Source organism: Stomoxys calcitrans, chromosome 5 (assembly GCF_963082655.1).
Source record: "Stomoxys calcitrans chromosome 5, idStoCalc2.1, whole genome shotgun sequence".
Classification (NCBI taxonomy): Eukaryota; Metazoa; Arthropoda; class Insecta; order Diptera; family Muscidae; genus Stomoxys; species Stomoxys calcitrans.
In genome coordinates, this window is record NC_081556.1 from 142,438,469 (window position 1) to 142,458,651 (window position 20,183).

The 20,183-nt window shown below is 40.2% G+C and overlaps 1 protein-coding gene across 1 annotated transcript in view; it reads right to left on the minus strand.

Annotated features, from left to right (window-relative positions):
- Window positions 1-939: 939 nt before the first annotated feature.
- The window catches only part of LOC106088771 (protein apterous), a 126,506-nt gene continuing 107,262 nt past the window's right edge, over window positions 940-20,183 (minus strand). The window contains exons 6-9 of the mRNA XM_013254444.2: window positions 6,993-7,166; window positions 1,571-1,854; window positions 1,291-1,487; window positions 940-1,214 (exon numbers count right to left, since the gene is read on the minus strand). Of these exons, the coding sequence (XP_013109898.1) occupies window positions 1,041-1,214; window positions 1,291-1,487; window positions 1,571-1,854; window positions 6,993-7,166 (829 nt within the window). The 3' untranslated portion in view covers window positions 940-1,040. The remainder of the gene's footprint in view (window positions 1,215-1,290; window positions 1,488-1,570; window positions 1,855-6,992; window positions 7,167-20,183) is intronic.

Consider the following 20,183-nt stretch of genomic DNA (forward strand, 5'->3'; position numbering starts at 1 on the left):
CCTATAGAGGGCGCTACTCATTTCAGATTTGGTTGAAATTTTGTACGATTTTTGCAATGAAATCCAACATCTTAATAAAGTTTGGGTCGAATAGGCTTCAACACCAACAACCAATCAGTTTTACTCTTCTTGACCCTATAGAGGGCGCTATTCATTTCAGATTTGGCTGAAATTTTGTACGATTTTTGCTGTGAAATCCAACATCTTCATCAAGTTTGGGTCGAATCGGTCCATAACCTCATACAGCTGCCTTGATATGACTTCTTGAGCAGCTAAAGGAAGCAATTCTTAGCCTATAAATAAAAATATTGTTTCACCGATTTGTTGCTCTCTCCGACTCTCCACCCTCTTTTTGATTAAGGTCAATAAGAAGAACCCGTGCGTTTCATGGAAGACGGTCTGTAAGATTCGAATTTCATATTAGTTTTTCCCCTTTTTTCACCTCAATACACATGGCTTTACATTTTTCCCCTTCTCTGCCTTAATAAATGAAAGAAATAACTCTAAAATAAATACCATAATTATTCATAACCTATGCAAAGCATTTGTTTGTGTGTGTTTTTCTACATTCAATACTTATTTCGAGCATTTTTTCTTTGCAAAACTTTGAGTATATCTGTTATCTGTTATCGATTGTTTTCATAAGTCCATGGCTGTTATTCCTCTGCGATTGGTGACTTATGCATTCTTTGATTGAGCTATCGAATGATCGACATTGGTAATCAGTTCATTAGAGAAATGAGAGTGGTGTGTAGAGTAGATTTATGAGTCCCTGCCGTTGATTGATGGTTCACCCTATCTAGGCAAACTATTATAATTCGTTATTGTTGTTGTTGTTGTTGCTGTTGATCTTGTTGGTGTTGCTGAAGCAGAGGTTGCCGTTGATTGATGGTTCACCCTATCTAGGCAAACTATTATAATTCGTTATTGTTATTGTTGTTGTTGTTGTTGCTGTTGATCTTGTTGGTGTTGCTGAAGCAGAGGTTGATATTAGGTGAACTGTGATAGAATCCTTGTAACAGTAAGGACTACTACGTATACTAATCCATGCCATGCGGTGGTGGACTCTGACCACCGCCCATCATAAATGAGGTGGGACTATGGACTGATATGCTATCCAAATCTAAGGTACCATCGCCTTTCTCCAGCATGCCAGAGCCATCTTGTTTCATCATCATGCGACGCCATTTGGCGCGGGCATTTTGGAACCACACCTGGAATTTATGAATATTTTTTTTTTTTTCATTAAAATGGGTTTTTAAGCCTTTCCATTGGTAGTAGCCCACTCACCTGTAATACTCTCTTTGGTAAACCTGTTTTTTGTGACAATTGTTTTAGATCTTTTGCATCGGGATTATGATTTATGGCAAAATATGATTTCATAGTTCGCAATTGATGATGCTTAAATGAGGTGCGCATGCGTTTTGTTCGCGATGAGGCACTCATATGCGAACCTCGGCCAAAATCTAGATATTCAGTGTTTAAATCTGTTTGGGCAAAAGAGTGTTGGAGAAAAGTCAATCAAAGCTATTCATTTGTGGAGCTAGAGAACAGTACTTGCATTGCATACCTATGTTGGCAGTAAGGGCTTCGAGATCTTTGGGCTTACGTTTACGTGGTCGACCCTTTTGCCTTGGTGGTTGTGGAAGACCGGTCATAACATGAGAGGCAGATGCAAATATACTACTAGGAACAATACGTGTGGGATCCGAGTGGGGACTCGACGAATCATTCGGTGGTGAACCAAATTGACTTGTATATGGATATGAACTGGCACCGCCAACACCCGGCACCACAGCAGAGCCCAAACTGGTTGAGGCGGTATCACCTTCGCGGGCCATAGTATAGTGAGTTCTGGAAAAATTACAAAAAAAAAAACCAAAATAATGAATTGAAGCTTTGTTAAATTAGGAATATTGGTAAAAAAAGAAAAGAATAAAAAACAAGTTAAAGCATGCTAAGTTCGGCCGGCCCGAATTGTGGGTACCCACCACCAGGGATTCCGCTAAAACTGTAGCCATATTAACTGAGTTTGTATTTGAACTATTTTGGACTCGAGAAGTCATATTGGGACAGGGGGGCCTACATCACCTTTCGGATAAAACTTGGCACTGATATTGTAAGTCGTAAGATAGGTTTTTTGGCCAAATTTCAGCAAAATCAGGTGAAAATTTAGGCTTCTAAGGGCTGAAGTTGTCAAATCCGGGGATCGGTTTATAGGGGGGCTATATCTTTATATAGACCGATTCGGATCATACATGGCATGGATGTTGGAAGTCATAACTCAAGTCTTTGTACCAAATTTCAGTCATATCGGATGAAAATTGAGACTTCTAAGGGCTCAAGAAGTCAAATTCGGGGATCGGTTTATATAGGGACTATATTTGTTTATAGCCCGATTCGGATCATACTTGGCATGGATATCAGAAGTCGTTACTCACGTCTTTGTTTCAAATTTCAGCCAAATCGGATGCAAATTGGGGCTTCTAAGGGCTCAAGAATTCAAATTGGGGAATCGGTTTATATGGGGGCTATATCTGTATATAGACCGATTCGGATCTTACTTGGCATGGATGTTGGAAATCATAAGTCTAGTTTTTGTTCAAAATTTCAGCCAAATAGGATGAAAATTGAGGCTTCTCAGGGCTCAAGAAATCAAATCTGGGGATCGGTTTATATGGGGGCTATATCTGTATATTGACCGATTCGGATCTTACTTGGCATGGATGTTGGAAGTCTTAACTCTAGTCTTTGTTCAATATTTAAGCCAAATAGTATGAAAATTGAGGCTTCTAAGGGCTCAAGAAGTCAAATCCGGGGATCGGTTTATATGGAGGCTATATTCAAATCTGAACCGATATGAACCATATGCAATCCCCAATGAGCTACATCAATAGGAAGTATCTGTGCAAAATTTTGCACAAATACTTCTTATTGATGTAGGTCGATTATGTTTGTAAATGAGCCAATTCAGTCCATATTTACATATAGCTCCCATATAAGCCTATCTCCCGAGTTGAATTCTTGAGCGTCTGAGGTCAAATTCTTATCCGATTTGGTCGAAATTCGGATCAATATTTCCTCCTTTGCCCATCATATGTAGCTCTAATCTAAGCCGATCTCCCGATGATAGTTCTTGAGCCCTTTGAACTCGCAATTCTCATTCGATTTTGGTGAAAGTTGGCATGATGACATTAGCTATGATCCTCGACATATATATAGAGTATGGTTCGAATCGGTTTATAAGCTGATATACCGATCTTTCTATTATACTTCTTGAAGCTCTAGATTTTGGCTAATATTTGGTACGATGCCTTGTGCTTTGACCCAAATATTTCTATGTCGAGTATGGTCCAAATCGAATTATAGCTCTCATATAGACCGAACTCCCGATTATACTTTTTTAGCTTCTAGAGGGCGCTCTTTTCATCTGGCTGAATTTGGTACGATGCCTTGTGCTTTGACACCCAACATCTATGTGGAGTATGGTCCAAATCGAATTATAGCTCTCATATAGACCGAACTCGCGATTATACTTCTTTAGCTTCTAGAGGGCGCTCTTTTCATCTGGCTGAAATAACCACTAATATCTATGTTGAGTATGGTCTAAATCGGGGTTTAAGCTGGTATAGTTCTAATATAAACCGATCTCTCGACTATACTTAATGAGCCGCTAGAGGGAGCAGTTGTTTTTTTTAATCAGATTTGGCTTGAAATTTGGCACGATGTTTCTCCTATGTCGCCCAGCATCTATGGTCCGAATCGGTTCATAATCTGACACAGCTTTCATATAAACCGATCTCCTGGTTGTACTTCTTTTCAACTAATTTGACTGCAATTTGGTAGGATGCCTTGTGCTTTGACACCAAAAATCTATGGCGAGTATGGCCCCAATCGGGTTTTAAACTGACATAGCTCTCATATAGACCAAACTCCCGCTAATACTTCTTTACACTCTAGAGGGCGCTATGTTCATTTGACTTGGTTGAAATTTGGAACAATGACTTCCCCTATGACCTCCAACATTTATGTTGAGTATGGTACAAATCGGGGCTTAAGCTGATGTAGATCTTATATAAACCGATTTCCCGATTATAATTATTTAGCCGCTAGAGGGCGCAGTTTTTTTTAATCCGATTTACCTAAAATTTGCCCTGATGTTTCCTCCTATGATCGTATCCGTTCATAATCTGATACAGCTTTCATATAAACCGATCTCCCGATTATACTTCTTGAGCCAATAAGGGAGCAATTGTTAACCGATAAGGGTGAAATTTTAGCCAATGATATTTCTTATGACCCCCTACATCTGTGTTGAGTATGGTCCAAATTGCTTATATCAACTGATAATGTTTCCATATAAACCCATCTCCCTATAACACTTCTTGAGCCGCTAGAGGGCGCAGTTCTTATCCGTTTTGTGTACAATTTTGCACAATGTTTTCTCCTACGACCTCTAACGTCTATGTGTGATATGGTGAAAATGGTCCGATAACCTATTAATGTTCCCATATAAACCAATGTCCCGATTTGACTTCTTGGGCCTCTAGAGAGTGCTTTTCTTATCCGATCTGGCTAAAATCTTGCCCGATAACTTCTGCTATGATCTTCAACTTCTGTGTAGAATATGGTTCGAGGCGAGTTATTTTCTGATAAAACTTCCATAGAAACCCATTTCCGGAAATTGCTTTTTGAGCCTGTAGAGGGCGCCATCTACGGATTTGATTTCTTGGGCCCCTAAAAACGCAATTCGCAGCCAACTTGATTGAAACTTCATACAATGACTTCTGTTATGATTTTCAACAACTCTGCCAAATTTGGTTCAAACCGGGTTATCAGCAGATATATCTCCCAAAAAAAACTCATCTCCCGATTATACATCTTGAGCCTCTAGAGGGTGCAATTCTTATCCGATTTCTTCTATGGCCTTGAAGATCTATGTTGAGTATGGTCCCAATTACTTTATAAGCTGACATAGCTGCCATATAAACTGTTCTCTCGATAATACTTCTTGAGTATCTAGAGAGCGTTTTGGATGAAATTTTGCATGATGACTACCCTGCACGGTGACTTCCCTTATGACCTCCTTATAACCACTTATGTCGAGTAGGGTCCAAATCAATTTGCTTCCTTACCCGTTATGGCTAAAATTTTGCACGATGTCTTCTTCTTTGCAAATGTAAATTTGCCCTTGAATATTCCATTTAGGAACAGGGGCAAACTTCTCACATATCAACGAGTGCTGTCCGATTCAAATTTTAAGCTCAATAATAAGGGACCTTCTTTTTTATAGGTGAGTTCGAACGGCGTACTGCAGTGCGACACCTCTTTGAAGAGAAATTTTTACATGGAATAGTACCTCACAAATGTCGTCCGCAATAGGAGGGGACTACCACCGAAAACAATTTTTTTTTTGTGATGTTCTCGCCAGGATTTGAACCCGGGCGTTCAGCGTCATAGGCGGACCTGCTACTCTCTGCATTACGATGGCCTCCATGGCCTTCTTTTTTTGGTATTGGTAAATAAAGTGATATAGCTCCCATCAGAAACCGAACTTTCGATTTCACTTCTTAAGCCCCTAGAGTGGGCAATTATTAACCGATTAGTCTGATTATTAACCGATTAGCCCGATAACTTCTGCTATGATCTTCAACTTCTGTGTAGAATATGGTTCGAGGCGAGTTATTTTCTGATAAAACTTCCATAGAAACCCATTTCCGGAAATTACTTTTTAAGCCTGTAGAGGGCGCCATCTACGGATTTGATTTCTTGGACCCCTAAAAACGCAATTCGCAGCCAACTTGATTGAAACTTCGTACAATGACTTCTGTTATGATTTTCAACAACTCTGCCAAATTTGGTTCAAACCGGGTTATCAGCAGATATATCTCCCAAAAAAAACTGATCTCCCGATTATACATCTTGAGCCTCTAGAGGGTGCAATTCTTATCCGATTTCTTCTATGGCCTTGAAGATCTATGTTGAGTATGGTCCCAATTGCTTCATAAGCTGACATAACTGCCACATAAACTATTCTCTCGATAATATTTCTTGAGTATCTAGAGAGCGTTTTGGATGAAATTTTGCATGATGACTACCCTGCACGGTGACTTCCCTTATGACCTCCGTATAACCACTTATGTCGAGTAGGGTCCAAATTAGTTTGCTTCCTTACCCGTTATGGCTAAAATTTTGCACGATGTCTTCTTCTTTGCAAATGTAAATTTGCCCTTGAATATTCCATTTAGGAACAGGGGCAAACTTCTCACACATCAACGAGTGCTGTCCGATTCAAATTTTAAGCTCAATAGTAAGGGGCCCTCTTTTTTTATAGGTGAGTTCGAACGGCGTACCGCAGTGCGACACCTCTTTGAAGAGAAGTTTTTACATGGAATAGTACCTCACAAATGTCGTCCGAAATAGGAGGAGACTACCACCGAAAACCCGGCGAGATGTTCTCGCCAAGATTTGAATCCGGGCGTTCAGCGTCATAGGCGGACCTTCTAACCTCTGCGCTATGATGGCCTCCATGGCCTTCTTTTTTTGTTAGTGATAAATAAAGTGATATAGCTCCCACATAAACCGAACTTCAGATTTCACTTCTTAAGCCCCTAGAGTGGGCAATTATTAAACGTTTAGGCCGAACTTTTGCAAGATTATATCTCTTATGACCTCCTAAATCTGTGAGGAGTATGGTTCAAATCTGTCCATCATCTGATATAACTCTCATACAAATCAATCTATAAGTTCTTTACTCTCTAGAGGGCGCTATTCTTATTCAATTTGGTTCAAATTTTGTCTGATTACTTCAGCTATAACCTCCAACAACAGTGTAGAGTATCGTTCGAATCGGTATGTTATCTGATATACATAGCTCCCATTGAACCGATCTTCCGATATAAAATTTTAGGGCCCTAGAGGGCGCCCTAACACAATTCGATTCTCTTCGATTATTTGTTTCTCCATGAAAAATAAAAATTTTGGCAACTTACCTACAATAGATGAGGGCATCTATTATTCCATATTGATCACCTTTTGTCAGAGGACTCTGGCAGACGACACAGCAAAAACAGGTCACATGAAATACTAAATTTCGCGCCCTCATCACCAATTCTGCAGCACCGATAGAGGCCAGACAACGTGAGCAGCGCCTAGTTCCAAATACACTGGAAAACAAGAAAAAAATATTCGTTAAATTTTATTATCATAGTGAAATTTACTTAACATAAGTGATGAGAGTTTATACATAAGTGGTGTTACATAGCCCAGCAAACATTTTCCTAATCGATCCTAATTGCATTTGTTTGGCACGTGTTTGAAATGTCTTTCCTTTCCAACGTTCTTCACTGTCACCGTCACCTTCAGCTTATAATGGGACTATTTACATTAAGTAAAATTATTAACCAACTTGTGAAAACATGCTTCATTCTATCCTGAGCTTACTCATCGGATGTCCAGGGTTGTAATAAACCATGTTTTTATGAAATTTAAGAGAGAGAGACACTGTGTGTTTTTTTTTTTAAATCTTATTTTCTACTAGCTGAACCGTGTCAGTTTAGCTCCATATTGCCATGGTCTGCAAATAAGTCCTGTTTGGGAGTGGGACGGCACCTCAAATTCATCCTGTTTTTCCAAATACCTTTATTTTGAGCCCAATATTACTATGGCCGGCAAATATCTCCGTTTTAGGGGGTATTTGGGAGTAGGATGGACATCCAGACACTTGGTCCCTCAATTGGATATCATATTCGTTTTCTTCTCCCAAATTCCTTTTATTTGAGCCCTATATTCAGTATAGACACTCAGACGATCCGTCCCGAAAATGAATACAAGATTTGTATTCTACTTTCAAATATCTTTAATTTGAGCCGCATATTGTCATGGTCGGTAACTATGTCGTATTTGGGGGTGGGGTTGGCCCCCATACACTTGACCCTACAATTGGATATCTGATTTGTTTTCTCTTTTCAAATACTCGTACCTTTCATTTGTGTCCCATATTGTCATGATATAACCATTTGGTGGATTTAAGGGGTGGGGAGGTCCCCTTGTCACCCACCCCAAATTTGAATACAAAATTTGGGTTACTAAAGGGTGATTTTTTTGAGGTTAGGATTTTCATGCATTAGTATTTGACAGATCACGTGGGATTTCAGACATGGTGTCAAAGAGAAAGATGCTCAGTATGCTTTGACATTTCATCATGAATAGACTTACTAACGAGCAACGCTTGCAAATCATTGAATTTTATTACCAAAATCAGTGTTCGGTTCGAAATGTGTTCATTCACCGTAACGTTGCGTCCAACAGCATCTTTGAAAAAATACGGTCCAATGATTCCACCAGCGTACAAACCACACCAAACAGTGCATTTTTCGGGATGCATGGACAGTTCTTGAACGGCTTCTGGTTGCTCTTCACTCCAAATGCGGCAATTTTGCTTATTTACGTAGCCATTCAACCAGAAATGAGCCTCATCGCTGAACAAAATTTGTCAAAATTTGAACACATTTCGAACCGAACACTGATTTTGGTAATAAAATTCAATGATTTGCAAGCGTTGCTCGTTAGTAAGTCTATTCATGATGAAATGTCAAAGCATACTGAGCATCTTTCTCTTTGACACCATGTCTGAAATCCCACGTGATCTGTCAAATACTAATGCATGAAAATCCTAACCTCAAAAAAATCACCCTTTATAAGAGCGCAAAAAAAATTTCGCTTCAATCGCCACACCGAAATTCGAGATCTGGTATTGTTGAAAATAAGGATAAGGGGGAGTGTTCCATTCCCCCTACCTTCTGGTATCAATTTTCACCAAAGGTCCCTTCTACAAAATATATACGGAACAAACCAGCATACAAACACAAATTGATTTTTATATATTTTCTATAATTTTTCATTAAATTACAACATTTATTCAACTATAGGGTCTTCCAGTAAGGAACTACAATAATTGACAACTTTTTTTTTTATAGAACACAAACCATTTGAGATATTTCAAAAACTTTATTTTTGGCTTAAAGTACAATCAACACATTTATGAATGAAATTCGACTTTGTTCATATGCCCTCGGAGGGCACGTTTGTCAATACGTTGGTCATAAATTTCGATGACTCGGCCATACATTTCAGCCGAAGCGGTCGCTATTTCCCGTTCAATGTTGGCTCTGAGCTCTTACAACGTCGTCGGCTTGTTTCCATAGACCAATGACTTAACGTAACTATGATAAATCGATATAGCTAAGTGCAGTTACCCAATAACAAAAAACAGAGTGCGCTATGTGTCAAAATCAGCGATTAGTGCAACTCAGCGATTAGTGGGCTCGTGTCGATAAAAAATACGAAACAACTGCATTTTTGAGCACTCAAAACATCGATTTGATGAGTCATTCGCCATATGGTCCTGACTAGACACCAAATGACTTCTTTTTATTCCCGTACGTAAAAAATAAAATGAGAGGTCAACGTTTTTCGACACCTGAAGAAGCGATTGATGGGTTCAGAATGCATGTTTTGGAGATATCTTAATCAGAGTGGCACAAGTGCTTCGGCAATTGATTCAAACGCATGCAAAAGTGTATAGGGGAATATTTAGTGTGGAATATTTTGAAAAACAATAAAGCAAATTTTGATGATTAATATTTGTTTTTGTTCTCTTATCCTGAAATATAAAAGGCAACCCTCGTATGTCTTTGGTACAAGTAGGTCACATAAACAGCTATAGCCTGTTGGCATGTTTGTATACAATTTCTTTTGTAGTGTAGTACAAGTCCACTCCAGGGTCCGAATTACCGCATACTTAATCGAGAGCACTTTCGTATCGAATGGAATTTTATCTGGTATTGATTGTATGTTATACCACTTTTATACACATTCTAATGTAACATTTTTAATAAATCATGATGGATTTAAAAATATGAAAAAATTCTCTTTCTATAAAGAAATACATAATTCACAATAGAGAGATTTCTAACGGTTTTACTTGTTGACGTATGCGACAATTCGGCCCAAGGGCGCTTACCGTTGGCGAACTCTTTCTTTTGTTTGCGGGCTATGCCTATGCACACTCATATACTTCGCTTCTATTGGCATTCACAATTGTGGCCTCCTTCGCCTTTCGCAACTATTACCCGCTAGGTGCCGCCACGCTATTGTCCGTTAAATTCAAAACATGGCTTGATTTATTAAATATTTTCGATTAGCTTAAAGAAACTATTATATTGGGTTGCCCAAAAAGTAACTGCGGTTTTTCTAAAAGAAAGTAAATGCATTTTTAATAAAGCTTAGAATGAACTTTAATCAAATATACTTTTTTTTCTAAAGCAAGCTAAAAATAACAGCTGATAACTGACAGAAGAAAGAATGCAATTACAGAGTCACAAGCTGTGGAAAAATTTGTCAACGCCGACTATATGAAAAATCCGCAATTACTTTTTGGGCAACCCAATATTTATAGGATGTAGAAAAGAAAAAGGCTAAAACGCACCATCCGAATCAAATTGAATAACAATTCATAGCCGGTATTGTATAAATACCAGTCGACCTTTGACTTTACAATTTTTTTCTAAAATTTAACTACATTGATGAGGCCCCTCATGACTGAAAAGTGTAGTCTGGGCTGCAATGGTTAACAACTTTTGCTTTTCTCATTGAAAAACCACCTCTTCTTCATAATCTTGCAATGCCAACAGTAGCAATTGCATTCCTACAAATAACCACGCACGAATTATAACCCAGCAAATTCCTGTGATTAAATCTAAAATACACATATTTTCTCTTGAGTATATTTTGGTCCATAATCATAGGGTACCAGCTTAGGGTTATGTACACATTTCAGTGATTTTGCACAATATAATTTTCAGTTTCAATAATCGTAATGACACCAACAGTAGCCAACAAACGTATTTCATTTTATTCTTAAACCTGATACCAAAAAAAACCAAAAAAAAAAAATATTGTATCAAATTTGCTTTTCAAGCCAGAGGAAGTCGTAATAAAATTGCAACAGCAAATCTATAATTTTCCATTTCAAACTCATAATTTGTGAGACGATGACGATTCGAAAAAATCACGGCCATACAAGACTAAGCAAATGAAAATCAGCATCTTTCTTGGCTTCTTCGAAGGGTCTTAACAATTGTCTGCTATCTTGCCATGGCCCGTGGTCGGTATGGCTGTGGCCAATGCCAAAGAGATGAAAAGATAATTGCCCTTAAATACATGTGGCAGATCAGGTTGATAATAATCATCATGATGATGTTGAGACTTATACCAAAGTCTGCCTACGCATGCGTAATAGGGGATTTCCTTCAATCCTACCTTAAAAGAGCGGCATAATCCAAAGAAATATCTTCGTTATCACCACAAATGTTATAATTTGCTCTGATTTAGACCTAATCATCTTAGATAATTATAGGCCACCGGAGGAAGGGAATGACGGACGAGAGTAAAAGGGCAAGTGTAAAAGGTGTTATTTCCGTTAAACGTATGTAGATGTGGGTTCATTTAAATGTTTACCAAATGGCATTGAAGATTTTGCACAGGTAGGACTGGGAGTAAGGGAGATACAAGCATTTTAAGTAATGAGTCTTGACATTGAATTAAGGAGATACAATCATTTTAAGTTATGAATCTGGAAACTCAGTTTAATCTGAGTTTGAAGAGTTGAACCGAGATGAAGCAAGTAAAAATCCAATATTCGGGTCCAATTCCATTTCAATTGAATTTATTTACATCAATTGATATATGTGGTGAAAGTAAACATTTTAAGAATTGCACTTCCAGTTGTCTAAGAAGTCAATTCAATAGTTAAGGGGTCTATCAGTTCTTGCTAAGTTTAATTTTAATAAACCATAGCAAAAGTACAAAATTTCCACAAAATCTTAGAATTTTCCTAGAAAATTTCCTTCAAACTGGATTTTTTTGGAAACTTTAGTTACAAAATGTATTACTTCAGCTTCAACCTGACAATTCCCTCCATTAACACCTTCAGCTGTCAAATGACCCTGAATAGGTGAGTTTTATTTTCAATATTCTCTGCCCCCCCCCCCCCCCCCCCATATTTAATGGCGGTGGTGTAAATCTTGATATGAGTGAGCTCGCAAAAAACATGCTTGATGAATGGCTCAAACCATGGGCCATACATTTCAGTTTTTCTCCCACTTTTCCCCCTTGCTAAGATTACATATAAATGATAAAAACAAACAAAAAAAGTTAAAAGATTTTATCTGTTCAGGTTTTGGTGAGCCTCGATTTACTGGTCATATGATTTTCATTGTTAATATTTGCACAAGGCTGATGATGGTGCTGCAGCTCACGATGATGATGGCAACGATAAGTGGTGTGTTGCATGGTGGCTAACTGCAATCATATCTTGGGCCAACATACAACAAAGTAAAATCTGTAAAGTGTTGCCCTACCACTAACTACTTCTACCTGTAATACAAGAAAGCTAGCGTTACAAGGCAACATAAGAATGTTGAATGTTGAACGGTGATGTGGCTGTGGTTGTTACATGCCATATTGTTCTTGTAATATTGCATGTGAATGCCGGAGAACTGACGATGATGATGACGACTACAATTTATGTCACCTCCCAATGTGTTCATGTACAACCAAACCAACAGCAGATATTACGAATGGGAAATCTAGATTTGCACATACATACATGCATATTACTATGCGAGTATACAAACATAGTTTAAGACATGAATATGTTTATATCCATTCAAGATCCATTTCGATTTTGGCTTGCCACACTTGTATGTTTATCCTATATATGCAGTGGCAAGTGTACGTGCACCATGCCTGCTATGGTAAGCAACGATGATGGTAGGTTATGAAAATCTGAATATGAATCTGATTCGATGCCAGTTTGTATGCATTATGTCTTGTTGGTGTGGTTATGTGTAACCAGATGTGTGGTTTGGTGATGCTGGTCTCGTGGAGCTCAGCAAAGTCGAACCAAACCAAGAACCGGCAGCCATAACAGCAACGTAAAGTGCATAAACCAAAAACAAACAATCGACTATTCATCATATGGCCAAATGATGCTGATGAAGATGACATCGTCATCATCATCGTCATTGTCGACGACGTGTACGATGTTGATGATATGGCTAAAGAACATGCAACGGCATTGCACAATGGGATGAAAATTAGGAAAACTTCACTAAAAATAATCTAGGGGTGCGAATCTAAGGAGCAAAGGAGTATTAACCAGTCGGATTAAAAAAAAACACATACACAGACATTTTGCAGCCGCCTAAAAGCGCCACTTTTCCGGATTTCCATAACACAATCTTGTCTTATCACTTGCAAGATACCCTAATTAAGTCATTTAAAAGAAATTCTACCCAGCCTTCAGAAAAGCCCCCTCCCCACATAAAAAATTCCTTCCCAGAGTATATCCCATGCTACTTCCCAGTTATCTTCAAAATACTCGTTTCTAGTCGTCTACAAGAGACTCCTTTCGATCGGTATGCAAGAGACTCCATTCCAATTGCCTATAAAAGACTTTTTCTCTGCCGAGATACCTTCTACAAGGCTTCTGTTAGTCGGCTACGAGATTTTCTTTCCCAGTCGTCTACCGAAGACATTTTTTCAGTTGTTTGCAAGAGACTCCTTCCCAGCTGTCTACAATAAACTCTTTCTTTCCCAAAGACTCTTTCCCAGCCATCTACCTTAAACTCAAGTACTTCTAACAGGGATTCCTTCCCAATGGTTTACCAAAATCTCCTTACCAGTTGCCTACCAGAAACTCCTTCCAAGTCGTTTGACCGGGACTCCTTCCCAACGGCCTACCAAAGGATCTCAGTCGTCTACCAAAGACAACTTCCGAATTGTCTACCAGAGACTCCTTTTCATTCGTCCACCAGAGATACCTTCCCAGTCGTCCACCAGGTATTTCTTCCCCATCATCTACCAGAGACTTCTTCCCAGTCGTCTATAAAGAAACTCCCTTCCAATCGTATACCAGAGACTCCTACTCACACACCTTCTAAAAACTCCTTCCCAGCCGTCTACCACAGACTGTTTCCCAGACGTCTACCATAGACTTCTTCCCAGCCGGCTACCATAGACTCCTTTCCAGTCGTCTACCATAGACTCTTATCCCGTCGTCTACCAGAGACTCCTTCAAGTCGTCTACTACGAACTCCTTCCAGTCATCAACCAGAGATTCCTTCAAGTCGTCTACCAGACCCTCCTTCCAAATTGTCTACCAGAGACTAATTCCGAGTCGTCTACCAGAGACTCTTTCCCAGTCGTCAACCAGTGATTCCTACCGAGAATCCTATGAAAGATTCTTTCTTAGTTGTCTACCAGAGATTTTTTGCCAATTATCTACCTAAGACTACTATCCAGTTGTCAACCAGAGATTCCTTCTCTCTCGCATACCAGAAACTCCTCAGTCGTCTGCAGAGACCTTTCCCCAATCAATTACTAAAGACTCCTTCTCAGTCCCCTACCCGAGAATCCTTCCCAGACGTCTACCAGAGACTCCTTCCCAGTCGTCTACCAGAGACTCCTTCCCAGTCGTCTACCAGAGACTCCTTCCCAGTCGTCTACCAGAGACTCCTTCCCAGTCGTCTACCAGAGACTCCTTCCCAGTCGTCTACCAGAGACTCCTTCCCAGTCGTCTACCAGAGACTCCTTCCCAGTCGTCTACCAGAGACTCCTTCCCAGTCGTCTACCAGAGACTCCTTCCCAGTCGTCTACCAGAGACTCCTTTCCAGTCGTCTACCAGAGACTCCTTCCCAGTCGTCTACCAGAGACTCCTTCCCAGTCGTCTACCAGAGACTCCTTCCCAGTCGTCTACCAGAGACTCCTTCCCAGTCGTCTACCAGAGACTCCTTCCCAGTCGTCTACCAGAGACTCCTTCCCAGTCGTCTACCAGAGACTCCTTCCCAGTCGTCTACCAGAGACTCCTTCCCAGTCGTCTACCAGAGACTCCTTCCCAGTCGTCTACCAGAGACTCCTTCCCAGTCGTCTACCAGAGAATCCTTCCCAGTTCTCAACAAGAGACTTCTTCCCGTCTTCTACCAGAGACTCCTTCCCAGTCGTCTACCAGAGACTCCTTCCCAGTCGTCTACCAGAGACTCCTTCCCAGTCGTCTACCAGAGACTCCTTCCCAGTCGTCTACCAGAGACTCCTTCCCAGTCGTCTACCAGAGACTCCTTCCCAGTCGTCTACCAGAGACTCCTTCCCAGTCGTCTACCAGAGACTCCTTCCCAGTCGTCTACCAGAGACTCCTTTCCAGTCGTCTACCAGAGACTCCTTCCCAGTCGTCTACCAGAGACTCCTTCCCAGTCGTCTACCAGAGACTCCTTCCCAGTCGTCTACCAGAGACTCCTTCCCAGTCGTCTACCAGAGACTCCTTCCCAGTCGTCTACCAGAGAATCCTTCCCAGTTCTCAACAAGAGACTTCTTCCCGTCTTCTACCAGAGATCTCTTCCCAGTCGTCTACCAGAGACTCCTTCCCAATCGTCTATCAGAGACTCCTTCCCAGTCGTTTACCAGAGATTTCTTCCCAATCGTCTATCAGAGACTCCTTTCCAGTCGTCTACCAGAGACTCCTTCCCAGTCATCTACCAAAGACTCCTTCCCAGTCGTCTACCAGAGAATCCTTTCCAGTTGTCAACAAGAGACTTCTTCCAGTCTTCTACCAGAGATCTCTTCCCAGTCGTCTACAAGAGACTCTTCCCAGTCGTCTACGAGAGACTCCTTCCCAGTCGTCTACCAGAGACTCCTTCCCAATCGTCTACCAGAGAATCCTTCCCAGTCGTCTACCAGAGACTCCTTCCCAGTCGTCTACCAGAGACTCCTTCCCAGTCGTCTATCAGAGACTCCTTCCCAGTCGTTTACCAGAGATTTCTTCCCAATCGTCTATCAGAGACTCCTTTCCAGTCGTCTACCAGAGACTCCTTCCCAGTCGTCTACCACAGACTCCTTCCCAGTCGTCTACCAGAGACTCCTTACCAGTCGTCTATCGGAGACTCCTTCTCATCGTCTACCAGAGACTCCTTCCCAGTCGTTTACCAGAGATTCCTTCCCAATCGTCTATCAGAGACTCCTTTCCAGTCGTCTACCAGAGACTCCTTTCCAGTCGTCTACAAGAGACTCCTTCCCAGTCGTCTACCACAGACTCCTTCCCAGTCGTCTATCGGAGACTCCTTCTCAGTCGTCTACCAGAGACTCCTTACCAGTCGTCTATCGGAGACTCCTTACCAGTCGTCTATCAGAGACTCCTTCCCAGTCATCTACCAGAGATTCCTTCCCAGTCGTCTACTAGAGACTCCTTTCCAGTCGACTACCAGAGACTCCTTTCCAGTCGTCTACCAGAGACTCCTTCCCAGTCGTCTACCAGAGACTCCTTCCCAGTCGTCTACCAGAGACTCCTCCCAGTCGTCTACAAGAGACTCCTTCCAGTCGTCTACCAGAGACTTCTTCCAGTCGTCTGTCAGAGACTATTTCCCAATCATCTGCAGAGACTCCTTCACAGTTGTCATCAAGAGACTCCTTTGCAGTCGTCTATCAGACTTCCCAATCGTCTACCAAACACTCCTTCCTAGTCGTTTATCAGAGACCCCTTCCCTGTCGTCTACCAGAGACTTGTTTCCAGACCTCAACCAGAGACTCTTAGGCAATGGTCTACTTCGCATCCCCCACGAGACACTTCCCAATTTTTACCAAAGACTCCTTCCCAGTCGTTTACCAGAGACTTCTTCCCAGTCGTCTACCAGGAAACTCTACAAAATTCTTCTCTTCTTTTTCAATGTTCCTTTTACCCCATTGTCCTTTCTTATGAAAAATTTGACCCCACTGTCCTTCCTTATGAAAAATTATGATGATAATTCGTGACACTTTAAAGCATTTCTTTACATTTCTCAAAACAGTTTATGTGCATACGGCCGGCCAACTGTATTCGCATTCACATTCGCCACCACGACATAACACCATGCCACACTACAGGCACTGACGTCGTTGTTTGCTCCCGATAAAAGTGATTGTATTTTTAGAGCAACCGAGTGTGTGGTAGCTGCGTCGAACGCATGACATGTGTTTGCTATGTTACGTCCTCCATTCCGAGTTCCAGTTGCCTGCCCACAATTGCCACCATGATGTAGTAGTAGTGCTTAAAACGGTCCACTACTTGCAACATGCCTTACTGGTGATACGTTTGCTGTGGTTTTTGGGGGTTTGTGTGTGTGAGCAAATGTCTGTTTGAGTTTCCTTTACTGGTTTCACTTACTTTAGTCGGCCGCAATAGTTCGTGTTGCTGCTGTTAATGTTTTTGTTGCTGTTGTTGTTCTTTTACCAGGAACAGCAAAAATTATAGTTCTTGACTTTACTCGTGTCACACGCTCGTATTTCAGCAGCAGCCAACACCAGCTCCAGCATATGTACATACATCCATCCATCCAACATTTTATACGCATGCATCATCATGCTTGGTTGCATATTTGGGAATTGAGATGACAAAAAGAATCTCTTTGGGTGTCGTGGTTCTGAGCTCCACCTCTTTTTTGAGGTTTGTTGTTAACACTGTTGATATCCTGATACCATTGGGGTGTTTTTTTTTTTTTGGGTTGTTTGGCTTCTCCATCTGGTTTTTCGGAGCACACAAGGAACAAACTGGGTTTGGAATTTAATATTCCCTAAGAATTCACGCTGCAACATTTCTTTCAAACCTTGTTGAAGTTAAGGAAAACTTCAGTAGCTTTGTTGACTTTTATCTTTGTATGTTTTAAGATTTGACAAGATTTTTTTATAAATTTTAGACAGTTTTTGCAAATTTTAGATATATTTTGTTGTTGTTGCATTAGCAGGAGACAAACAGACGGACATAGTGAAGATGTTGCTGGTTTGACTGTTATCTTCATCAGCAGCATTATCGTTTCCATCATGATTTTGCTTCGTTCACATCAAGAACAAGAATTTTTGCCACAGCCAACGCCAATGTAAAATGCGATTTTATTTACATGCGAAAAGGAACAGTGGTGTTAAGCGGTTTTACAAAATTGTCTTATTGGGGCTAAATAGAAGGAAGGATGATTCTATCTCATGTTAGTTGTAAACGAAGAGGAATGGCAATTGACGTAGACCAAAGTTGGCCCCAAATCGCATTCTAAACTTCGTCCTTGAGTTCATGAGTACTGCCATACTGATCGTAGAAAATCCTAATCCCTCCGCAATACTTAGCTTGCTGTAGCAATGCGGTATAATCTAAGCTATTGTGAATTGTCAACACAGAATTGTGAATTGTCACACTGTTCATGGTGTTGAGAAGAGCGTTACTGTACATAGAAAATCTTGAGTTTCAAAAGTGGAAAATTTTATTTACAGTATTTCATTTGTGAATCGACAAAACAGAATACTTCCCTTCCACAACATTGTCCTTAAATCCGTGGTCTTGACTACAGCCTTTGTGTTTTCGAAAATCCAAGGGGCCGAATTACCGCATACGTGAACGAGTGAAACTTACCGAAAATATTGTGAATGATGTATCCCTTTATTGAAAGGGAATTTTTGAAATTTAAGAACGCGAAATTTTAAATCGGGATTTCTTTTTAAAACTCGGACATACCAATTTATATACAAGTGAGATAAGACCCATTATATACAAGATGAAATTTCATTCGATACGAAAGCGCACTCGATCACGTATGCGGTAATTCGGCCCCTGAGTTTTAAGAGTAGAATTTCGTTTGCTGTGGTAATGCATCTGAATTACCAACATATAATAATTCAATTTAACCTCATCGTCCTCGAATTTTTGGTCTTGAGAACTGCCATAAAGTTCGCACGAGTAAAATCGTTCGGAATCTCTTTATTGTGAATTATCTATCTTATTATTGAATGGGAAATTTTGAAATTAAGAACGCGCATGTTTAAATCGATCATATTTTCTAAAAACATTGATAGAGAAATGTATATACAAGAGGTATAACTTCTATTGAAAACGAGTTGAAATTTTATTCGATACGAAAGCGGAAGATTACTCTACAGTGCTTGATTTGGATTAATGACGTTAGAAATATATGATATTGTGAATTTTTAAAACAATATTGCCCTTCTACGTCATCGTCCTTTAGTTCATTGTCTTGAGATTGCATACAGTTCGTCGAAAAGCCTGATTCCAAGAGTGGAAGAAACCTCCCCAAGATTTCTTTTGCTATAGTAAATTTGTATAATCAAAGCCATTGTGAATTATCCAGGCAAAATTATCTCACTTCGATCCCATTGTGTTTGCATTCATGATTTGTTATACGGATCTGATTTAGAGTTTCAGGAGAGGATGATTCCTCTGGAGGATTTCATTTGATGTAGAAACGCAGTATATTCTATGCTATTGTGAATTGTCCCCAAAAATATCTCACTTTGACCTCATCGTGCTTGAACCTTTGGTCTTTATTCCTGAGTTTTAAGAGTGGAAAGTTCCTCTCCATGGTTTCATTTGCTGTAATAATGCAAATAGCAAATTTTGCCCAAGGATCAGGGGCAATGTTCTCACATATCAATGAGTGCAGTCCGATTCCAGTTTAAGCTCAATGATAAGAGGCCTCCTTTTTATAGCCGAGTCCGAACGGCGTGCCGCAGTGCAACACATCTTTGAAGAGAAGTTTTTCCATGGCATAGTCCCTCACAAATGTTGCCAGCATTAGGAGGGCAAAATCACCGCTGAAAAGTCTGATGGTCTCGCCAGGTTTCGAACCCAGGCGTTCAGCGTCATAGGCGGACATGCTAACCTCTGCGCTACGGTGGCCTCTAATCTAAGCTATTGTGAATTGTCAATACAAAACATCTCACTTCAACCATATTTTCCTTGAATTCGTGGTCCGTTTGTAGAAAATCCCGAGTTTTAAGGATTTCGTTTGCGGTAATCGTTATGGCACTGACCTTATTGTATATCAATCACACTGGATTTGACTTTAAATCACGTTTCCAACTCCATCATTTAGCCAAATTGAAAACTTTCTGTATTGGAGCTATTTGTAAAGTTCGGGATCTCATCGTTCTTAAACATTGAATCTACCGCCAAATATTTTCGGGGTACTTAAATAATATAATATAATCTTTTGTTAATTGTCAACACTGTATATTTCACTTCAACCTCATTGTTCTTGAATTCATCGGCTTGAGTCTTATCAGTATGAAATGTTGTCAAAGAGTACAATACG